Source organism: Armigeres subalbatus, chromosome 3 (assembly GCF_024139115.2).
Source record: "Armigeres subalbatus isolate Guangzhou_Male chromosome 3, GZ_Asu_2, whole genome shotgun sequence".
NCBI lineage: Eukaryota > Metazoa > Arthropoda > Insecta > Diptera > Culicidae > Armigeres > Armigeres subalbatus.
Genome location: NC_085141.1, coordinates 414,337,873 through 414,359,578, shown reverse-complemented (window position 1 = coordinate 414,359,578; position 21,706 = coordinate 414,337,873). Strand labels below are relative to the sequence as shown.

Here is a 21,706-nt window from a genome sequence, read left to right as displayed (position 1 = left end):
TTTCAAATAGTGGAACTTTTCCACCTCCGGCAGGTCCATTTTCCGATGGATGAGCGAAGTGAACAGATCACGGAAGCTGATCCATTCATCGATGTCTCCGTTGAACACCTGCAGCGTGATTTGTGGCAGTCGTGCATGGTCAAGCGTCTATAATCATGCGCTATCGCCTCGTTGGCCCGTACGGAAAGATAAGCTTCCCCTGGATCCTACATTTCCTTAGCCCTATCCATCAAGAACGCCTTACAATAATAGTACCTATTACTATACACCAGCCTCGCCTTATCGAACGCCTCATCTTTATCTACGAAATCGTCATGTGTCTGCCAGAATGTCCCCATTCAAAAAATCGATTTTGCTCCACAGTGCTCATCTGATTCTTTACCATGTTCTGAGTGTCCTCTGAAAATTTGAGCTCATTTGGATTAATACTGATTTAGCACAAGCCGTTTCAAGTTTGCATGCAAATTAGTATGGGGAAATTTATTTTTTCATTATACTGTTAATGACGCTTCCCCATCAAGCGCATGTTAAAAGAAAACCTACATAGCTAAAAGGAATACTCAACAGCTTTCACTCAGTGAAAACCGCAGCTCAATTAATCGTTCCAATAATTAGTAATCGAATTTAATCAATACCGTGGTTTTTTGAAGCTAATTGCATAACCCATCAGCAGGCAACATTGCTGCTCGTGGCGCGAAAGATAGCACACACAAATTCAGGCTACTATGTTGCACTGCACGTTTCAGTGATGCCCTCAAAGAAGTTTAACGATCATGACTAAAGTTTCGCAACCTGTCTTAAAATCGATTACTAATTATTGGGACGATTAATAAACATGCGGTTTTCGTTGGGTGAAAGCTGTTGAGTATCCCTTTTTGCTATGTAGGTTTTCTTTTAACCTGTGCTTAATGGGGAAACGTCATTAACAGTATAATGAAAAAACAAATTTCCCCATACTAATTTGCATGCAAACTTGAAACGGCTTGTGCTAAATCAGTTTTAATCCAAATGAGCTCAAATTTTCAGAGGACACTCAGAACATGGTAAAGAATCAGATGAGCATTGTGGAGCAAAATCGATTTTTTGAACCACTTCTTCTTCTTCTTCTTCTTATTGGCATTACATCCCCACACTGGGACAGAGCCGCCTCGCAGCTTAGTGTTCATTAAGCACTTCCACAGTTATTAACTGCGAGGTTTCTAAGCCAAATTACCATTTTGCATCCGTATATCATGAGGCTAACACGATGATACTTTTATGCCCAGCGAAGTCGAGACAATTTCCAATCCGAAAATTGCCTAGACCGGCACCGGGAATCGAACCCAGCCACCCTCAGCATGGTCTTGCTTTGTAGCCGCGCGTCTTACCGCACGGCTAAGGAGGGCCACCCTAGTCCCCATACTTCTGCCACAACTCATCAATACTCTGCAAGCGCACGTTATACTGACATGCAGTTGTTGTCCGTTGATAACCCACCACAAATCTCCAGATGTCGTCCACGGATGTCAGGCTGTTCTTCAGCTGGACCATCAACAGCTTCAGGGCAGGCGGCTTCTGCTCACGATATAGCGCCATAGCAGGTACACGTCACTCGAACCAATAAATATATGAATTGAATGATGTGGAGATCCGAAATGTCCAAGACTTCGGCTGACATATACCGTTCAAACCCTAACTGAGAAAACAGAATGTTATACCCCAATCTTCTACAATTCAGTCAAGTCACTCCAGTTCCGGCGTGAGGCAACAGCGATTGTTGTAGCACAGCATGCACTCGTTCGATGAATGAAGGATGATGAGGAGAATACCAACTGTAGTAAACAGAAACTTTTTTGAAAGCAATACTGAAGAAATTCCTAAAATAATTTTTCAAACAGATTTTTGAAGGAATTTGTAATAAATAAATTGAGAGTAACTGAGAATTCTTGACACTGTTTCTCCAGAAAAATGCTTTGGATATTCTGAAGAGTTTCTTTGAAAAATTCCCCCAGGAATTCCTTTATTTTATTCAAAAAATTCCTTCAAGATTTCCTTCAGGCAGGCATTTAAAGCGTGAGTAAAGCGGACGAGCATTGATCTAATTCAATCATAACATCCTACGCCAGAACAGCTTCCCTGGGAAGCTTACCAGACTGATCAAAGCTACGGTGGATGGTGTGCAAAACTGTGTGAAGATTTCGGGCGAACACTCCAGTTCGTTCGAATCGCGCCGGGGACTAAGACAAGGTGATGGACTTTCGTGCCTGTTGTTCAACATTGCGCTAGAAGGTGTCATGCGGAGAGCCGGATGTAACAGCCGGGGTACGATTTTCAACAGATCCAGTCAATTTATTTGCTTCGCGGATGACATGAACATTGTCGGCCGAACATTTGCAAAGGTGGCAGAACTGTACACTCGCCTGAAACGTGAAGCAACAAAAGTTGGACTGGTGGTGAATGCGTCAAAGACAAAGTACATGCTTGTGGGCGGAACCGAGCGCGACAGGGCCCGCCTGGGAAGCAGTGTTACGATAGACGGGGATAGCTTCGAGGTGGTCGAGGAATTCGTCTACCTCGGATCCTTGCTAACGGCTGACAATAACGTTAGTCGTGAAATACGAAGGCGCATCATCTGTGGAAGTCGGGCCTACTACGGGCTCCAGAAGAAACTGCGGTCGAAAAAGATTCGCCACCGCACCAAATGTGTCATGTACAAGACGCTTATAAGACCGGTTGTCCTCTACGGACATGAAACATGGACAATGCTCGAGGAGGACTTGCAAGCAGTCGGGGTTTTTGAGAGACGGGTGCTTGGGATCATCTTTGGCGGAGTTGGCGGAGTGCAAGAAGACGGTGTGTGGCGGCGAAGAATGAACCATGAGCTCGCCCAACTCTACGGCGAACCCAGTATCCAGAAGGTAGCAAAAGCCGGAAGGGTACGATGGGCAGGACATGTTGCAAGAATGCCGGACAGCAACCCTGCAAAGATGGCGTTCGCTTCCGATCCGGCAGGTACGAGACAGCGTGGAGCGCAGCGAGCGAGATGGGCAGACCAGGTGCAGGACGACTTGGCGAGCGTGGGACGCAGCCGAGGATGGAGAGATGCGGCCTCAAACCGTGTACTGTGACGTCAAATTGTTGATTCAGTGTTATCTGTTAAGATATAAGCTAAATAAATTATATGAATGAATCCTACGCCAATCATAGCCTTGCTCAGATGGATATCAAACAACGATTATGCTCCGTAAACAACGATCAACAGAGTTCGCCAAGCCAAACTTAGTATGGTGTCCATAGAGGCTACGACTTGAGCATTCGTTTTACGCTTGCTCCAATAGAATATAACTAAAACATCAAAATGCTCTAAATAACATAACTATAACTAAAACATCAAGTGCTCTGCTTTATGAACTCTGTTTTCAAGAAGCTGTGATGGAGCAGAAGAAGTATCAAAGCCTCCCATGCAGTGTATTAGAGTTCCATAAATACTCATAGCGGACTAAATTTTCTTAAGGACACTCCTCACGAAAGTCAATTTCAAAAGTGCGTTTTTAAGAGCACACCGCTCCATACGGAAGCAATACACAACTGTCATTTTTATTATTTTAGCTTTGCTTCGTGAAATGATAAACATGACAGTTGTGCGTTACTTACTTTTGAATTTAGATTCCGTGAGGAGTTTCCTTAATGTCTGAAAAGATTCTTCCAACAGCGTATAGGTTGCCAAGTGTTAGGTTACCAAATTATTTGCTTCGCTTAGTTGTCTCCCATTGGTGAGCGATGAAGATGTTCAATCTTTGAATCACCGAACGCCAAATTTCAACGAACTAGAAAGCTTCATCGATTAGGATGCAGTAGACGCATCAAGTTGGCATGAATTTAGTCGATTTTTTATGATCTAATTTTATTCAATGCCTGCACTATGGATTTTCTTTAAATTATTTAAGGAATTCCTTCGGCAATTAATCAAGCAATTCCCTTGGCCTCAAGGAGTTTTCTGGGAAATTCTTCAAAGCAATTGCTTCGAAAAACTCTCTAAGAATTCTTTGGGATATTTGTGCAGAAAAAGTTAAGAAAATTATTTTGAGCTTTTTAGTGGAATGTCTTCACTTGTCATAAGACGAGCTTGTACCATCCCATTTGATTCCACCGCTTGATTGTACCTTGACGAATACGTATTTCGACGACACTGAAGACGACCTTACTGTTGAGGTCGAAATACGTATCTATCAAGGTACAATCGAGTGGTGGAATTAAATGGGATGATATAAACTCGTCTTATGACAAGCAGGCAAAGTTGTTATTGTAGTTAACTTTGTTTTGAAGAATAGCGGTCCGAAGACAGTTTCAACCAAGATGAATACACTACTAGGTGCTCCAATCTGCCAAGTTTTTGGAAGAGAAGAAGGCGGGGGTGAAAACTTCATTTCTAGTGCAAAACGACAACAAACCCGCTGGCTCTCCCATACTAAAATCCAAGATGGCTGAATCGTGAATTTGGCAGATTGGAACACCTAGTGGTGTATTCATCTTGGTTTCAACTATATAATAACAGTGCAAAATCATTTCATTCAAATGACTTACAGTTATCGAATGTCTATTGTAAATAATGGATACTAGTGTGGTGTGCACTTGTATGGAAAAACAAACAACCATCCAATCAAGTGAGATCAAGGCTCTTTTCTGAATCGTTTTGGGACCCCAATCAACTGTGCAAAATGTGGGCTCGATTGGTTCCTAGATGAATTATAATTTTCGAATGGAGAAAAGTCATCTGGGAGGAGGCCATTTGGCCGAAGGCCACAAGGACAGAAGTTATTAAGCCACGTATGTTGTTTGTTTGACTGTATAAACCATTTGGTTGAAGCCCATCTAACCTAAATTTATTCGGCCGAAAATGTCAGTTGGTCGAAGACCTTTCCTTTGGCTAAAAAAAAAAAAACGCTTGCAAAAATGCTCAATTGACCGAAAATGCCCTTTGGCTAAAATGATCGCCTGGCAGACAGGGCAATTGGGCTGAAATCGACAATCGGTTGAAAGTGTCATTCGACCAGAGCTTAAAATATTCATCTTCATGAAGCAACTTCGGTCCGAATTTTGACAAACATCGCATGAATATTCAAAACATAGAATGACATAGTCAGACGACTACTCCACCAACTCATTCATTCGACTGTCACTGAATGTGCTTACTAGGTCATTTTCCCAAAAAAAAAGTCGTTTAGTCTAATATGTCATTTGGCAGAAAAAGTCATTTGCCCGAAATATTTGCTTTGCTGAAAAGATATTTTCGAGCCATTTCTACCAAACGGTGCTTTCATCATAATCATCATCATATATTCGGCCGACTTTTTCGGCCAAACTACCATTTCGGATAATCAACTTTTTCGGCCAAATTACCAGTTCGGTAATTCCCAACCACTATTCACTTGGATCGAAGTGCAATTTACACAACCATTGATATGTACAGTCAGCCTAAAGCTAAGCGAATTACCAGTTCGGCCGAATATTCCTTTCTGCTGTATGTGCTTTGGCTTCAAGACAAACATACAATTCGGCCAAATGAAATTTGAAAATCGGCAAAACGTGTTGATCAATCAAGTGACATTCGAACAAATGGCCTTTCGCCGAAGGACTATCGGCCAAACGACGTAAAGGCCATTGGGCCGAGGTCCGCAAGGCCGAATATGCCATCAAGCCGAACAAACCATTTGTTCGAAAATGTAATTTAACCAAAATAGACATACGGCTATAAATGGCGTTCAACCGAACTGGGCCATTTGACCGAAAATATCATTTGTTGAAATGGTCCTTTGGCCGAAAAGGTCATTCGGCCGAAAGGTTCTTTGGCCGTCATGGTCGTTTGACAGAAGGGACATTTGGCCGAAAACGTATTTTCGTCAAACGGGTGGACATTATTTACCATGTAGCTTTGGCCAAATGATATTTTCGGCCAAACCGTTTTCGATGCATAACCGTTTCGCCAGATACAATTCGGAGAGATGACTTTCGGTTTAACGTGTAATTCAACCAAATGGCTTTCCGCGGAACGATTTTCGGCCCAACGACCCTTTATCTTCATTATTAATTTCTTATGGAAATTCCAAAGATATTCTTGTGAACAATACAATGATTTTCTCGTAGAAATCCAATGAAATTTCTTCAAAATTCCGTTGATTTACCGAACAGTTTCCGTGAAAATATGAAAACATGTAGAGTTTTAAAGAATTTCGTGGGAATTCTGAAAAAACAGTTCAAAAAAAGACCATGCAAATTCCAATAAATTTCCTTTTTCCCCTAAGTTTCCGTTGATATCCAAAGAATATTTTGATGGAATCTACATTTTTCTTAATCTCTCACGGAAACTCCGTGGCAATTCCGGAGAATTCTCCGTGTAAACCCGTGTAAAAAGAGTTTTCCGTGTAAACCCCGTACAGTCTCCTGCGGAAATGTTTTTTTCTGAGTAAATTTCGAGGAATACTTTACAGAAAATCAACAGGAACTTCCAGTGTATATTCCGAACATTACCCTGTAGAAATTTGTAACAATTTTCCGTAAAAATTCTGAGATATTACTCATAAAGCCTGTTCACGTTAAATTTCGGACACCCATCACCAAACGCGATTTTTAAACATTTTTACCACGCAATGAGACGATCTATTTACATGACAGCCCAATCTCTTTGCTTTACTGCTGCTTTCAGCATGTCTTAGCTCTTGTTCAAATTGGTGAAACAGTGACAAATCAATTGAACATTATCTAACTGTCCGGAATTTAACGTGGACAGGCTTTATATATTCCGAAGATTTTTCCGTGGAAATTCCAAATATTATTTCTTTGAAATTCCAAAGAGCTTCCTTCGAAAATTCCAAATAAACTTCACAGTAGTGTCGTAGCCAAACGATTTGTATACCTTCTCCGTGAAAAACACGCTTTGGACGCCGATAAACAATCAGCGTCCTTCCGCCTCAAGAAATAAAAACTGAATGATCTTCATTAATATTCTATGTCACCCTTTGAACAATCTATTCCCTGTCAGTCAACTGGAATTGAATTTCAAATTGGTTATCTTTTATTTTTTCATGTGATTTGAAAATATTTAAGCTTGTTTCTACATTTATAATATGAAATAAGTCATACGTTCAACTTTATCTACCAATGTAACCAAAAAAGTGCGAATGCTTTATTCAGACTCGCCCTATTCCCCACAAGTAGTTCCCGAGGTAAATCCGAAAATAATTTCCAAATAAATATTTTTATATTTTTGGGGGAATACATCAGATTTTCCGGCGAAATTCAAAAGTTTCTCCCGCTAATCTCTAGAAATATCCCAAAAAATACAGAAAAAAAATCTTCAAGAAACGAACGTAATTAAAAATCGCCACGCAGATTCACGCTGCCGCTGGCTGAAACGATTTTCTGATCGGCGAACACCTCTACACAAGTTTACACCGCAGTTTTAAATATGTATTACTAGCAGATGCGACGAAATTTGTTTCGCCTAAACTTGATTTATTCTCTGATTAGTTCTCGAGTTATGCAGAAATTTCTGTTTCATTTGTATGGGAGCCCCTCTTTCCAACGGGGAGAGCGGTCTCAAACCATCTTAAGAAACTTTCCCGACCCCAGAAACCTCTGCATACCAATATTTACGCCGATCGGTTCAGTAGTTTCCGAGTCTAAAAGGGTCAGACAGACAGAAATTCATTTTTGTGTACACAAGATTGATGACTAAAAACCCAAATTGCCTCCTTTGCTATCATTTTGAATCTTGTCTTGCTTTAAACAAGGGTATACCGTCGTGCGGGGCTTCTTTTGAAAAATAAGGGGCTACTTTGGACATTTTAAAACAAGAATTATAACGAAAATTACTATAAAATTGTCATTATCACCAATCAGGTGTCTTGTTGATAGTTGGACGGCAACTTTCTGTTACAAATTTGGTATTTTTTCCGTTTAGTTTTTTCAAAAAATTAAAAATCCAAAGTAGCCCCCGGAATCAAAAGAAGCCCCGCACGACGGTATGCAAGATGCTTTCGAAAAAAAATCGTGTAAAAACAAAATCCTGTGTACTCAAAAATGTTTTGTCTGATAGTTTTGGTCTTCTCTGTAGTATTTTATTCTTCGCTGTGACAATGATGCTTTATAACAAAGCTGACTGTATTATAGTTAGATTTCATACAGAAGTTAGCAAATGTTAGTTCCATTTCAGACTGCCTGGAGTTTCACGATTAATACAAATACTCTGTTGCCTACAATCAGCCATGCCTGCTCTTGCTAGTATTATGAATTGGATTATGGATCAATGAACAAACCTTCGGATTTTGCAAACGTATTGAGTTTTCAAGATTATATCTTACTATAAAATAGTTTGAACAATCTCACCAATCGACTCGGTTTGTCGAGCTGAACAAATGTCTGTCTGTTCGTGTGTATGCAACTTTTCCGTATCGTAATTCTTAACCGATTTTCTCGCAACAATTTGTATTCGGCGCAGGACAAATCGTAGTTGATCACTATTGAATATAATCACTATTGGCCATTGCGTTCATAAGTTCTGAAGAAAATGGTGTGTTGAACCATCCTCACCGCTAGGTGGATGATTCTGTTTTTTTCTGATACAATTATGTACACAACCGCGCATTTTTTAACCAAAATATATCTCCGTATACAAACTGCAATCACGCGCACTCCGTTAAGATTAACTCCTTAGTAAAACTGACAAACGCCTGGGAAAAAACTTTAGATTATTTTTAAGTTGTTTTTTGCCTGAAAAGCTAAATGGAGTGAAGACATCTGCAGCCGAATCTAATTATTCTTAACTTTGCCGAAACCTGCCGGAACTAACGAAATGTGTCAACAAATGGAAAATCAGTATGGCTTACTGCGATCTGCAGTTGAATTCGTATTGAGTGCAAATTATTATCAAAATCGTTTCTGTTTTAAAACTTGACTACCGTTTTGCTTCGAATTGCCGGACGCTTCGAAAGCCGGACACTTCAATTGTTATTTGACTTTATTTACCATCTCAACAAGTATTTCTTGGGTTATCAATGCAGGGAACGATTCTTAGACTTGAAACCATTTTAACACATGTAAGTAATCAGTGATCTGTGGTAAAAACTTGAAAATTAGAGGTAAAAGTTGAAGGCATGTCATAATCAACGGTGAATTTCGTTTTTCTTAGAATGCAGCTTTAGACTCAACATTAGAAAAACTAAGCTCATATTTTCTATATTTTATCATGATAGCACTCTTTGGCATGAATTAGAGAAATTGCTTGGGAATTCATAGATTTATAATTTTTATTACATTTTCTGTATGTCCGGACTTCGAGGCAAGTTTTTACAATTGCTTCGATTGCCGGACATGCTGGAATGATGTTAAATAACTGTTTATCAGTTAAGTTAATGGAAATCAAATGATTCGTAATGAGCAAGCATAGTTACAATTTCATTAGATTTGAGTTGCTACACCCCAAAAGGAACATTGCTTGTTCTCAGCTTATCGATATATACTCATACATATATTGTAAATGGTATCACTTTATTAATTGCACACAAGTAGCAAAACTTGCCTTCAGTTTCTAGTGAAAGGTTGTCTTCAAAAGTTTTTTTAACCATCCACATTTTGTAGAATAAAAATGAACAAGTTCGTAGAAATAGATTTTTTACAAAAAAAAAACACGTTGTGAACGACACCCGTCAAATAGAAAAAACTCAACATCTCTCGGACATTCCCGGATTTATCAATCCGCATGAATTCATTATTTCAATCGCTCCTTTCAATTCTTGATTTCTAATAGCAAACTGAAACGGATTTCAAAAGACACATAAATACCACTAATGTCTATATTTCGAAGTATATCTTAACAATGATAAGATAATGCATAATTTTAATTCTCCGATGTTCATCCCATCAAAAATTAAAAAAAAAAATTATTTGATTTATTTCTTATTTTTGTGATTTTTTCCGCAGGCAGCACGCAGGCTAAAAAAAAGAATCGACGAATTTGGTACCGTATTTCTTTGTTTCGCGATGAGATGAATATATATTCAGTGAGATGGAAATCGGCACAATTCCCCCTATCATATTTATTTCTCATTCATTTATATTCCCCCTATCATATTTATTTCTGGTATCATTGATTAGAAAAGAATTTTGGTCATCTAATGATTCTCTTAATCCATTGCAGCTTATCCACGTTGAATTTGAGAGGTAGTTTTGAAGACAATTTTTCATTAACCATAGACATGTCAAATTTCTAAAAAGCGTTCTACCTTGAAAGGGGAGAGGGGGGAGATTGTATGAAATTATTAGATTCCCAATTCAATTGCAATTTTTTGGTAGTCCTGGTCAATCTCGGAGCAGAAACTTCGGATGGTACACACAACGGGGGGATGCCAGATTTCCATACAAATGTGTATAGAAACCTTACCTTACGGATTTATGTGATTCGAGAAATATGAATGCAATATCCTAGTTGTCTTTGAACGGATTAAATTTGCTATTTGAGAATCAATATAGGCCAAACTCGGAGTGTCCGGAAATTCGAAGCAAAATTGTCCGGTATTTGAAGCATCTCTTATACTGTGTCCGGATTTCGAAGCAAGCGATGTTCAATGTTTTCGATAATATTAGCTATTTCGTGCATACAAAATGTCATTTTCAGTACACTACAGCAAATTTGATAAGTTAATCTTGACAGGGTGTGTTATCACTCAGTGTCAAATACTTAATTCCGTTTGAAATATTGAACTGAAAATTCAGCAGTGCTTAGGTGTCCGGACTTCGAGTCAAAACGGTATATTAATGAAATCGAATATCGTTGGAATGCATTTATTTCTTTTTCTTTCTTAGTGAGAAAATGACCCTTAAATGAAAAGAAAACATTTCAACCGTTATTTAAATGCGAATTCAAAATCAATTTATTCTCAGAATATCTCCACCAAAGCTTCTTTATTGCGAAATCCGCTTCATAATCCAAATTTAGCAATCCGATCAACTTGCCAATCAACCAACAATAACAAGACAGTCTAGCGCCGAAATCAATATTGACTCACTGGATTGAAATCTCTCGACCGAACAGACTTATCTACCGCCTGGTTTCCCTTCTTCAATAATCACCAGAGGTCAACAATCTTCCCCGGAGTACCCATTTCACTTTCCTTTCATGATTCCTTATTTTTTGCCACTGGAAATGAAAAACTTTACTCGCCACCGCTCTGTCGGTTGGTTCGATTTCTGTTTTCTTGCATAATTAAACTCGAATCCCTGCTATTCATTACGCTGTGCATTACCATTTTTTGCACTCCTTCAGACGACTGTGTGCTCTCCCTCGCAACAGCAATTTACAATGATTGTGAACATAAATTTAAAACTTTTCTCCTCTCTCTCTCTCCGACGATTTTTTCGCAGGCCCTTGTGAGTTGCAGTCGGGTGTGCAGTAATTAAAGTCGACAGCCACCGGTGCCGCGCGCCGAAAGGACCCCCTGGCCCGGCCGAGCCGAGAGTAACACCAGTAGGACCAGCAGCGACGGCAGCATTCTCAATGCAGTAGAAATTTTCGAAACAAAACGATTTCGGTTTTCTGACTTCCTTTCGAGAAGGTGCAGGCGAAAGAAGAACGACGCGAAGCAAACTTCGTCGCAGGATTAAACGTTTTTCGGGGTGGAATCGAACGGACGGGAAAAAGTTTGTACAATACAGGAGCCACGAGTTTGCCGTGAAAGAGAGGCACGGCGAGAGCGAGAGTTTTTAATTTCGAATTGAGCGCGTTGGGAGGGAAAAAAACTGTAGAACTATATCAGCATAAATGAAAATTAAGTGCAGTTTGCGGCAGTCAGTGGTGAAGAAATCAGAATAAAATAATGAAGTGAAGCTCGGTGGTGAGGTGGTCGAACAGCGAGCATAGTGTGTAGAGAATTCGATGGAAAAGCCGTAGAACAAACACGGACAAATAAAAACACGACACCACTACCAGCGAACGTGTGGAGACTTTTGCGCTGCTGTACGCACAGTATCCTGTTGGGTTCGGGTGCGTTCGGGTTGGACCCATACGAGCTGGGAGAGAGTTCGACTGTCTTCGGCAGAGCGGAGAGGACGGTGCGAATGGCGAAGCTCATATATACAAGTGAGCTCGGGCAGCGAACAGTTTAGTACAACTTTAGACGCTCATGACGAAAGATGCTCTTGCGTTCGTCGGTACAACATTCGCGTTTTTACTGTGACAACGAGCAGCCAGGACGAACGAAAACAGTTTCATTTCGGTTTACATGAAGGACTACTGAAGCTAGTTGGCAAGTGATGTGAGAATCGTACAAACTTTTGTGGATAATTTGATCGTTGTACAGAAGATTTAACAAGTGTCTAAATTGGTTAACGCAGATAGCGGGAAAACATGAAACATTGGCGAAGATGAGAACTTGTATGATATAAAAACACATTCGACGAATGGTCTTGTTGCGCTAGTTCTTTAATGTTTAATTTGTTCTCTTCAGTTTGTGTTTTGGCGCAAAAGAGAAGGAGGAAAAAGTTTCTCGCTAGGCGTCTGAAAAATGAAGTGTATTTATCTTAAATGATTGAAGCAGCCGATAGAAGCAAAAAAGTGGTTCAATTTCCGACCAGAGGAAAGAAGTGACGGAGCGTGAAGAATACGGAGGAGGCAAAATGAGTCTTATTACGCGAAAAAGTGAACTAGTGGCGTTGCCGGCCTTGTTGCTGGTCCTGCTGCTGTCGGTCCAGGTCAACTACAGCCTGCAGTACGACTCGGCCGAAGCACGATACTACCCGACTAGTCCGGTGGAATCGAATTTGCGGTACGATGCTCCGGACGACTGCAAGTACCGCGTTACGCCCGACGATGAAGTGGATCTGGTGTGCAATCTAAGAACTGTGAACAGTGAATTCGATAATACAAACTTTAGTGTGATACCATCGGAGCATACGGCTTCGCTAACGGTGATTTGTAACGACGCTATTATGGCACGGAGCAAACTGCAGCCCAAATCGTTTGCCCATCTGATTAGGCTCAAGAGCCTGTCGATGGAGCACTGCAAGATTGCCAAGTTCGGTAACGATGTTTTGGCAGGGTTGAGCGATTTGAGGAATTTCACCCTTCGGACCCACAACATCAACTGGCCGGAGCTGAATCTGGAGATCGAACCGGAGGTGTTTGTGCATTCGAAAAATTTGGAGCAGCTGGATTTCAGCATGAACAATATTTGGTCGCTTCCGGATCATTTGTTCTGTTCGCTGAACGGATTGAGATCTTTGAACATCAGTTCGAATCGACTGCAAGATGTGAACGATTTGGGCTTCCGGGAGAAGGTGAAAGAAGAAATTGCTGGACAAAACGCTAGTACAGTCAGTTGCAATTTGGATTTGGAGGACTTGGATGTTTCGAAAAATCATTTCGTGTTGCTGCCTGCAAGTGGATTTGGAATGTTGAAACGATTGAAGCTGCTAAAAATCCACGATAACGAAATTTCGATGGTTGGCGATAAAGCTCTAAATGGGCTGAAAGAGTTGCAGATACTGGATTTGAGTTCAAACAAAATCGTTGCGTTGCCAACGGATCTGTTTAAAGATCCCGCTCAATCTGTCCAGGAAATCTATCTGCAGAATAACTCCATCAGTGTTTTGGCACCACATATTTTCTCCAAGCTGGAACACCTTCAAGCACTGGATTTGTCCATGAATCAACTAACCTCCGCTTGGGTCAATCGAGAAACATTCTCCGGACTTATTCGACTTGTGCTACTGAATCTCGCAAACAACAAAATAACCAAACTGGAATCGGAGATTTTCTCCGATTTATACACCCTCCAAATCCTGAATCTGCGTCATAATCAGCTAGAAAATATCGCCGCTGACACTTTCTCCCCTATGAACAATCTGCACACACTGTTGCTATCCCACAACAAAATCAAGTACCTTGATGCATATTCGTTGAACGGATTATACGCATTGTCGCTACTTTCCCTCGACAACAACGTCCTGACGGGAGTCCACCCGGAAGCTTTCCGCAACTGCAGCTCTCTCCAGGACCTCAACCTAAATGGAAACGAACTGACCCAAGTCCCACTCGCATTGAAAGACATGCGACTGCTCAGAACCGTTGATCTGGGCGAAAACTCCATCACCGTCATTGAAGAGCCCGGATTCCGTGGAATGAACAACCTCTACGGTCTCCGCCTTATCAGCAACAACATCGAAAACATTACCCGGAAAGCATTCAAGGACCTGCCCAGCCTGCAAATTTTGAACCTCGCCCGCAACAAAATCCAAAACATTGAATCGGGTGCTTTCGAGTCAGCTTTTAGCGTGCAGGCGATTCGTTTGGATGGAAATTTGCTCACCGACATTGACGGCCTGTTCACCAAAATGCCCAACCTGGTGTGGCTAAATATATCCGACAATCGGCTCGAGCACTTTGATTACTCGCAAATTCCCATCCACCTGCAGTGGCTCGATTTGCATAAAAACGAGCTGGCCGAGCTGGGCAACCGCTTCGGGATGGACAATCAGCTGTACCTGCAGACCCTCGATGCTAGTTTCAATCGGATTACGAAAGTAACCCCCACGTCCATTCCGAACAGTATCGAGTTTTTGTTCCTGAACGATAATCAGATTATGCACGTGGAGCCGCACTGCTTCATCCACAAAACGAACCTGACGCGGGTGGACCTCTACGCGAACCAGCTGACCGGGTTGGATATCAAGGCGCTGAGGTTGCAACCGGTGCCGGGTGATAAGCAGCTTCCGGAGTTCTACATCGGTGGGAATCCGTTCGTGTGCGACTGCAACATCGACTGGCTGCAGAAGATTAACCACGTGACTTCGCGCCAATATCCGACGATTAACGACATAGAAACGGTGTACTGCAAGCTGATGTACAATCGGGAGCGGGCGTTCATTCCGCTGATTGAGGCCGAACCGAAGCATTTCTTGTGCAACTATCAGACGCACTGCTTCGCCTTGTGCCACTGCTGCGAGTTTGACGCGTGCGACTGCGAGATGACATGCCCGAACAAGTGCCAGTGCTATCACGACAACAGTTGGTCGACCAACGTGGTGGACTGCTCGGCCGCGGGCTATACCGACATTCCGAACAATATTCCGATGGACACGACCGAGGTGTATTTGGATGGGAACAATTTGGTGGAACTGTCCGGGCATAGTTTTATCGGGAGGAAGAATTTGAAAGTGCTGTACGCGAATCATTCCAATATCGAGATAATTTACAACACGACGTTCATCGGACTGAAGAGGATGATGATTCTGCATTTGGAACATAATAACATTCAGAAGTTGTACGGAAATGAGTTTAGTGCGTTGGAGGGATTGCGGGAGTTGTATCTGCAGGGGAATAAGATCTCCTACATTGAAGATCACACGTTTTCGGAACTGAGAAAATTGGAAGTGTTGCGTTTGGATGGGAACCGTATCTCGAGCTTTGAAGTGTGGCAACTGGCATCGAATCCTTATTTAGTGGAAATTTCGCTGGCGAATAATATGTGGACTTGTGATTGTAGTTTTTTGAACAAACTGAGAATTTATTTGCAATCAAATACGGAGAAGATAATCGATGCCAATGAAATCAGTTGTGTGTACAATAATTTGACGAGTATTCTGAAGGAGAAGAATGGCACCAAGTGTACGTTCCGGGGGGAAGGCATGAGTTCGATTGTTCATACGCAGGAAATTGAAGACATGCTGCCGCTGCTTTTGGTGGCTACTTGTGCGTTCGTCGGATTCTTTGGGCTGATCTTCGGAATGTTCTGCTACCGAAAGGAACTGAAGGTTTGGGCTCACAGCAGCTGCTTTGGATCGTTGTGCTACAAGTCCGGGACATTCGTCAACGAGTATGACAAAGACCGTTTGTATGATGCGTACATAATCAATTCGCTGCAAGATGAGCACTTTGTGAACCAGGTTCTAGCTTCGACTCTGGAAAACGACATCGGATTTCGGCTGTGCTTACACTACCGAGATTTCAACATCAACACCTACATCGCCGATACCATCGTGGAAGCGGTCGAAAGTTCAAAGCGTGCCATTTTAGTGCTCTCGAAGAACTTCCTCTATAACGAGTGGTCCCGATTTGAGTTCAAAGGAGCCATCCACGAAGTGCTTAAGAGGCGCCGAAAGCTGATTATCATCCTATACGGAGACCTTCCGCAACGTGATCTGGACGCCGATATGAGGCTGTACCTTCGTACAAACACCTGCATCGAGTGGGATGACAAGAAGTTTTGGCAGAAGCTCAGAATTGCGCTTCCTCACGTAAAAAAGAGCAACTGTTTGAACAAGAGGTCGGCGATCAACATCTACGCTACGGCCAACGAGTACAACACCGCCACAACTGGGCGGGGAGGTGGACTGGCTGCGGCACCGGGCTTAGGGCGTGGTGGTACGCTTCCGGCTCCAGGACATGGGCGGCTGGAGAGCCACAGCTATGCCACCATCGGAGGCAACTGCCCGAGAAACTGTGATAATTATGATACCGTTAGTAATTGTAAATATAACACAACGCAACACGAAAGGCGGCTGAACGACTTCAGTCGAAAAGTGACAGCTGAGAGGCAACACGAGTACGCGGTTCCTTCCAACTGTCTGCTGGACACAACGCACGAGACGTACAACACCAGCTGCGAGAGGATCGCGGGGGAAACGTTCGAATGCACCTCCAGCAGCAAGTACTCGACGTCGTCGCGGGGTTCGAGCGAGTGTTCGCACTCGATCGCATCCAACCACGGAGGACCGCCGCCGCCAATCCCGAACGGTGGACCTCCGAACATTTTGTCTACGGCCTTCATGGGCAAGGCGGACACCGTCGGCGGTTTCCACAGCAATTCCAGTGCTTCGAACAACTTGAACGGCAATAGCAGCAGTAGTTTCAACAACAGCAGTAGAAAGCCGATCAACGGAGGCGCGGCCAGCAGCGGTAGCGGCAACGGCAAGGGTGATAAGTCCAACACGATTGGACACGAACAGAAGAACAATTTCAATGATAGAAGACTGCCACAGGCCATGTGGGCATAACGATTACTTAAATACAGGTTAGTTAATTATTTTTATCGTTGAAGCAGGAGAAAAGTACTCTCAAGCACTAAAGAAAAATCCGCACTGTAAACAGTCAACTCACAGATTGTAGTTACGCCATGACATTATCTGCAAAATACTAGAAATCACTCAGTCCTAACTCACTTGTACACCAAATACACTAAGACATAAATGCTCTCACTAATAGAAGGTCCGTTTCAGTGGTAATTTTACGTAGAATTTGGCTCTCTTGAATCAATTTTGTTCGTTTTGGGTATGTGTTGAAGTAAAACTTTGAGATTTTCTCAAAAAATCATATTAGAATAGTTTTGGCTATGGCAAGTTTTCAAACTACTTTTAACTTGATTTGAATTGTGTTTCTGATGCACAAACTTTGAAAGGCCCCCTAGGAACAAACTAAATCATAAAATTCTGCCCTACTTCTTCCAACAAGAGTCTCATCCACACTCCAACCGGAGAAGGAACAGAGACATAAAAATACAACATAAATGAACTTCTAACCTATACGCCCCTGCTTCGTCCCATGCTTCCCTCATTCAGGCTTGAACATAGTTTTATTGCCACGGATGCGTTCTTCCTAAAACCGTAAGACGCACAGTGAAATATGACATTCCCTCTGGAAGAACGGTTCCGAGCTGCGTTCTCAACCATTAACAAAACGTTGAAATTCTAGTCACAAAGGAAAATTTCCCACTCACGTTTAGCATTTCTGGCCGATGTTCCTCACACTCACTCCGGCAAAAGTCACAGAAATAACGAAAGACCCAACGAAGAGAAACTAATTCTAATCTCTTCAGAATCAATCTTCCATTACGGTTGATGATTGAAAGCGTTTTTCAGTTTTTTCTTATATTTTGCTTCTCGTTCTTTTATAATTCCTTTTGTTCTGATCAAACTCTGAAAAGATATCCAGGGAGCCAGCGAGGGAATAAAGATTTAATCTGATTCTTCACGCCTGAGTTCTAGAAGAACGCCAAATCCGGACGCTGGACCACCCTATTGCCTATGCACTGGAGCTCGCTAATAGATTTAACCATGCTTAAAATACGAACCGTTTTTTCTCTTCTTTGTTGGTTTCCAAAACATAAGAAACGAAATGCTGGAAATTTGTTTTAATTCACAAAACGAAAAATACGGGCGGGAAAAATGCGATTAATGAGAGAAGCAATTTGCCTTTTCCTGTCTATCGAAGTTCTCCAGTCGAACACTGCACTTCGATTGATAATACCAAGTTAAGGTGAAATGGTTCAGAGCCAATTTATTTCAGGTGTACAAAACTGCTGTCACTGAATGTCTAGCAATGCAATTACCATTGTATGAGAATAAAAAATTGGTTGATTTCCAAAAGCTATTGTTGCCTCCATGTTCAGCATTCGAGTTGATTGCCCTTAAGAATGGAAACGGACGTGCGTACTTCGCTGCATGAGTGACGACTTGGTATGCGGGTAGAAGTCGAAACAAAACACAAAAATTAGACGCAGCGAGAATGTTAAGTGATTTCGTATGGAAATTTAATTGAAAACCATCCGCTCGATCGACGCAACGCTCTGGCGAGTGAAGTGAATTAACGTTGAAACAAATTTCGTTCCGCTCGCAGAGCAATCGAATCGGAAAAGAGTTTAAATTCAACACACCCCGAAAAGAATTAATGGATTCAAGAGAGCTGCAACTATTGCCAGTTAGAAACCATGTTAGCAGTTAATCAAAACAAGCAACTCGAGCCATAAATTAGTGCTACCACACTCTCCGGAACTGAAATGATTTACATTTTTTCTCTGATCCCCAATCCCCCGGTGGTTCAGGTGGAGCAGTCACGAATCTCGTTAACCGAAACAAATTAGCGCTGATGATTATCCACAGTCTTGAACAAATCGCCCACCTTGTATGATTTCATCCGGACTTTTCGAATCTGTGCAGTTCTGAAATGTTGCAGTTGCCATGTTTGACACAAACATAAACAAACGAGTTCCTCCATATTGGTGGATGGTTAGGTTTCCTATTAAGAGAATTATATGGAATATGCTGAAAAGAACAAATTCAAAACCAGTATAAAGCTATTTTGTTGTGTTGTTTTTATTACCTCATCGAAAAAAAAACTCAAATTAGCGCGGAATAGAAGAGTTGCAAACGGAAGCTACCAGTTGAAGATACTAGTATTTAAGTAACAGAGTCTTGTATGTAAATATAGAAATTTTTAAAATTCTAGCAATTATCAAATTATGTACATATTCCAGAAACCAACCGAACTACGACTTACAAAAACAAAACAGAAGAAAATGTTAGCAAACACACAAAACAAAAAAAACCTTTGCATAACAAATCTATCCATGACAAAGATACAAACTAAGATGCAAACTAACTAAGAAATACGAACAAAATAACTCGCTCTTTTCGATTTAGTTTAAAATGTAAGATTATAAATTATAAAAAAGCGACGGATTCTGACCCTCGTAAATTGTTGAATAGTCACTCACACACAGTCTCACACATGCATTTACATTAAAATCCGCTGTACATATAGGTGAGCAATAGGGAAAAAAAACAATTATGAAGCAAAGACCTCGAAGCAAAACCAGCAAACCAGCAGGAGGGCGATTGCATTGGTGAAGTTGATAAGGGCCGAAGAGAATTGTAACTATAGTAGTCGCTAAGTCATTACCACAAAGTCAGACGCTCGCCACATCCTACTAGCACTATGCGATACACAAACAGAAAGAAAAAAAGCAAACAAACCAGTAAGCAAAGAACTAGAGAGGGGAAACTGTGAGCAAATACGAGAAAATTTTAAAATACTATATGAGAGAAGCACGCGAGTACAGAAAAGAAAATGAACAAATTACGAAAAATAAAAACTATAATTTATTTATGAAAAATTAAACTGCTATGCGTTTTTTGATTGAAGAAGGTATCCGAAACTTTTTTGTGTGTTTCTTTCGAAATGTAATGAACCATGGTAAGTATTATTTAAAATATGATGACCACTGGAGGATTAAGCACAAATTTTGTGCTGGACTCGATTGCATTAGAATTGTGGAAAACCTCCGCATGTCATTCTGCTCCCAGTTCTGTTGTTTCGTTTCACTTGTGTTGAAGCAAACTCTTGATAGGGACACGGCAGGTATTTTCGTCTGTTCGTCATAGTCTCGAAAACCAATAAAAGAGACGTTTTTTTTGTAAAACTTATACGTACCAAATCGTAAGCTCAGGAGAAACGTTCTGCTATAGTGGATTTCTAGCAAATGTACGTTGTTTTCGTTAGTTTTAGCCCCTACGACGATGGACGGAAATACCTGCCGTGTCCCTAGGTATAATTTTGATTCAAATTTCGAACAGGATTCATATTCTGAACAATAAGCTTCATAAGCCGTTTTCACACCAAACAGTCTACAGATTACAGAATTCATTTGTATTTTTCATGCTCGAGACTAAAATAATAAAAATGGGCATTTGTAAGATTGGAAGCGCTAGTATTCGGAATGAAGGACGTGTCCGGGATTAACATCCGCATCCGGGAGATCAGTTCTATTATTCGTTTTTTTTCAATTTCTTATTTTCTTTAAATAAAAAGATGTTAAGGGTTCTTCAAAGTGAAACGCAAACCATTATCCAACATCAGGGGCATTAAAAGTAAGAATTAAAAAGCGTTATCATTTGAACCTTTGTTGGGAACTGCATACACATTTTTGAAATGAAATTGTTATCCAAGTTTTCATGTAAATGACTTTGCTACCAAAAAAAATACATGATAACGAAATCAGTTTTCATTTTTATTGTCTTGTCGCGGAATTTATTACAAATATATCGAGGGAGCCTTTAAGATAAGATAATGGCCAGTAAGGATTGAACAGATCCTTACAAATATTCCAAATTAATGAGAAATCGAACAGTTTGTATAACCTCTCTTCAATTAAGAGTTGTTACACTTCAAGACTTCCTATCCTCACTTGTGTGACGTTGTTTAGTTGAAATTAGTGGCGTAGCCAGAAAATTGGTCTGGGGGGTTTCTGAACATTTTTTTTAATTTGAGAGGGTTTGAAAAAACATTTCTTATAAAACATTTCTTATAAAAACCTGATTGATCCACCTGTGTGCCTTTCTCGTACATCAGATACACTAATAATAATGAGTTAGGTGCAAAAACTTACGTGAACATCTCACACATGTTGCACCTTGAAGACTGCCGCCGATTGATAAAGTTTTCCGTTATTCGAAGGAGCGATAAGGTTTTTTACGCAGGATATTTTAGCAGGTGCCCACCTTAGCCGTGCGGTAGGATGCGGCAATCACAGAGAAACAGACATACCACTTGAGATTAATCCATTGTCCACTGAATTATCGGTCAATTCAAATAATCATAAGTTGACCGACCGTAACGCTACAATCAGTTTTGTTCGAGTATAACGTTTGCTTACTACCGCCATCTGGTTAGTGATTTGCCCAAGTCGATTTAAATATCAAATGTGGTTAGTGTCTGCGTGACGATGAATTTTGTCGCGAAATGTTCCATGTGTTGTCTGTTTGTCAGTTCAGCGGACGATGGAAGCCAACCAGCCCCCACATTGAGGGAAGCTAAGGATACCATCCAACAGCTAGATACCAATGAAGCAGCTGGTAAGGATGGTATCAGAGCTGAGCTCATCAAAACGGGCCCGAAAAGCTG

The 21,706-nt window shown here is 41.2% G+C and overlaps 1 protein-coding gene across 1 annotated transcript in view; it reads left to right on the top strand.

The window, feature by feature from the left end:
* Positions 1-19,924, top strand: part of LOC134227213 (toll-like receptor 6) — a 290,118-nt gene extending 270,194 nt beyond the window's left edge. The window contains exon 4 of the mRNA XM_062708561.1: positions 11,398-19,924. Within this exon, the coding sequence (XP_062564545.1) occupies positions 12,649-17,025 (4,377 nt within the window). The 5' untranslated portion in view covers positions 11,398-12,648 and the 3' untranslated portion in view covers positions 17,026-19,924. The remainder of the gene's footprint in view (positions 1-11,397) is intronic.
* Positions 19,925-21,706: the final 1,782 nt, after the last annotated feature.